General features: G+C 41.8%; 1 protein-coding gene across 1 annotated transcript; it reads right to left on the bottom strand.

The window, feature by feature from the left end:
• Nucleotides 1-1,052: 1,052 nt before the first annotated feature.
• Nucleotides 1,053-2,216, bottom strand: LOC139136372 (uncharacterized). Its single transcript, XM_070704097.1, has one exon. The coding sequence runs from the start codon at nucleotides 2,214-2,216 to the stop codon at nucleotides 1,053-1,055; it is 1,164 nt and encodes a 387-aa protein (XP_070560198.1).
• Between the last annotated feature and the right edge of the window lie 446 nt (nucleotides 2,217-2,662).

Below are 2,662 nucleotides of genomic sequence, written 5' to 3'. Positions count from 1 at the left end.
ATCTGTCAAAATTTCACCAGGTAGTCCCATTCGACTAAAAACTTTGATCAACGCTGTCGCAACAGTCTCGGCTTCCTGGTCTGGCATAGCCAAAGCCTCTGGATACCGAGTTGCATAATCCACGATGACTAAAATAAACTTATTTCCGCGTCGAGTTCTTTTCAAGGGACCCACAATGTCCATTGCAATTAACTCAAACGGTATATTTATAATAGGCATCGAAATAAGAGGCGCTTTCTCAGACGCTCTCCGTCTTGCAGATTTTTGACATGGACTACAAGTCCTGCAGTAGTCTGCAACATCCTTAAAAATACCGGGCCAATAATAGTATTGTAGCAGCCTTTGTTTAGTCTTTTTCAATGCCAAGGTGTCCTGACAGAGGTATGTCATGTGACACTCTTAACAATGCATTGCGACATTCCGCCGGTACTACAATTTGTCTAACTTCACGCACCTTATGTGAAGAAATCCACTTACGATACAATAATTTCTCGTGCCAGAAAAATCCTGTTTGATTTTCCGACAATTGATTTGCATCTGCATGCTCTCGCACCTTTGCAAGAGTAAGATCGGCCGATTGAAGTTCTCTTAACTTATCCCGATCTAATCTTAATATTTCAGCATATTCCTGCTGACTTTTAATCCAGTGGAAATATTCTTGGACACTTTTGAAGTGACGTCATCACTTTCCTCGTCATCACTGATGTCACTCAGATCTGATGAAGTCTCATCAAACGGCTCGTCAAGGGCTGATGCATCATGGGAGGTATCATTACACTCACTCTCACTGTTTACATCATCCACTTTCCAATCGTTTAAATTGTCCTCATCAAACAATCTAGAGATACCCAGTGAATCATCGTGTTCGTCACGTGACCCATTTACCTCTTGGATTTCATTGACCTCGTCAATGTGTTTTGAAGCACTGTTACTTTCATCAGATGATTCTACTTCCTCATCGAAGTCATCATCACTTTCTTCTGCTTCACTGAGAGTCGGCAATTCCTCAACAGGTATTGCTCTCACGCCAGACGCCATTTCATTTTGCTTAACTATAGCCTCGCGCTCGTCCTGCACTTCTTTTGACGTCTTGTGACCACTAATGCACGGCGATCCTGCAAGGCAAGCGCGTCCTCACCTAGCAGAACGTCCTTAGGTATACCTTTCCATACCCCCATACGTAAAGGTCCAGTGAAAATTTCACTTTCGATGTGGGCTTTGACAACAGGCGCCTCGTGCACTGTTTCGTCTGCAAAACTAATATTGCAAGTCTCTCCAGGCAAATAGTTAGATTGTTGTACGACCTCTGGCTTTACCAAGGTTTGACAACAACCTGTGTCCCTCTGTATACTCACTGGTTTACCGTCTAAACACCCAATGTAAGTATTTCTCCCAAGTAGATAATCATTACCAAATTCAGCCCAAATATCATAGCCTTTGTCATCCTGACTTTTGACATGGCCAACGACCTTTGTCTTTGCTGAACCTGCATTTTTATCAGACTTTTGTTCGGGACAATTTCTTGCCAAATGACCAGTTTTCCCACAAGTATAACACGCAGCTGAGGGCTTTGACTTCTCACCACTCTGAGATGAGTTATCAAACTTCTTTCCCTCACCCTTTTGCTGCTTGTTCTTATTGTTAAAACTTTTGAAACCCCGCTTCCGCTCAGTCTGATCGCTAGCAGCGCCAGAATGTGCAGATTTATAAGTCTCACCAAGTTTTACCAACTCCTTATAGTTTTCAGGATCTCTTTCCTTCAAATATGTTTGCATTTGTTTGGGCACGCCTTCAACTAATTGCTCCATTATAAATAGTTCACGTACCCGTTCATATTTTTCTTCACCACTTAAAGACGGAACCCCACTTGTTTCCATCCAGCGGTCAAAAGTATCGGCAACAATATCACCCCACATACAGAATGTCTCCTCATCTGTATGTTTGCAAGCTCTGAATTTAACTCTGTATGACTCTCTGGTGAGCTCATACTTCCTAAGTATAGCAACTTTGACCTTATCATAATCTAGGGCATCGTCTTCTCTCAACCTAGAATATGCCTCCTGGGCCTTACCTACAAGAGTCGGAGCTAATTTCTTTGGCCAAATCTTCTTACATCTAATTCTTTCATTTTCAACTCGTGTTCGCGCTGTTCCCTTTCTGCCTTTAGTTGATTTCACGAAATTGTTTTTCTTGCTCAAATTTCTGTTTTTCTGCATCTATACGCATGCGTTCTCTCTCTAAATGCTGCGTGTGATTTGCCTGCTCCTGTTTATACAGATTCAATTGAGCTGAAGAATTTCTTTTTGATGCAACAGGTTTTCAGTTAATTCCTTTCCACTTAAACCGCTTGTTGCGCCATAATCATCAACAGGCTCTTTTTTAACTTTAGGGTCTTGGTTTTCTGTCATACTGGGAAAGTATATTTCATGATCACCCTCCGTATCGGACATACTCATTCATTCACTAGCACACGGCTGTAGTAAGAGATATACACTTACCTGGTCACCCCTAGAATGCAATGGTATCAACCACCAGTGTGTCGACCCCACCCAGTCAGTGTAAATTTCTTAATTGAATGCAACTGAATGATAGTATTTCCCACGGCTTCTTATCTTTGTTTTTCACTGCTAATGAAAAGATACTCAAGTGCACAATCACAGAA

Source organism: Ptychodera flava, chromosome 7 (assembly GCF_041260155.1).
Source record: "Ptychodera flava strain L36383 chromosome 7, AS_Pfla_20210202, whole genome shotgun sequence".
NCBI lineage: Eukaryota > Metazoa > Hemichordata > Enteropneusta > Ptychoderidae > Ptychodera > Ptychodera flava.
Note: the sequence above shows the minus strand (reverse complement) of the source record. Positions and strands in the feature narration are given on the sequence as shown.

Bases quoted from the DNA above. Each gene is read 5' to 3' on its own strand.
- LOC139136372 (XM_070704097.1), bottom strand. From the start codon at position 2,216: ATGCAGAAAAACAGAAATTTGAGCAAGAAAAACAATTTCGTGAAATCA.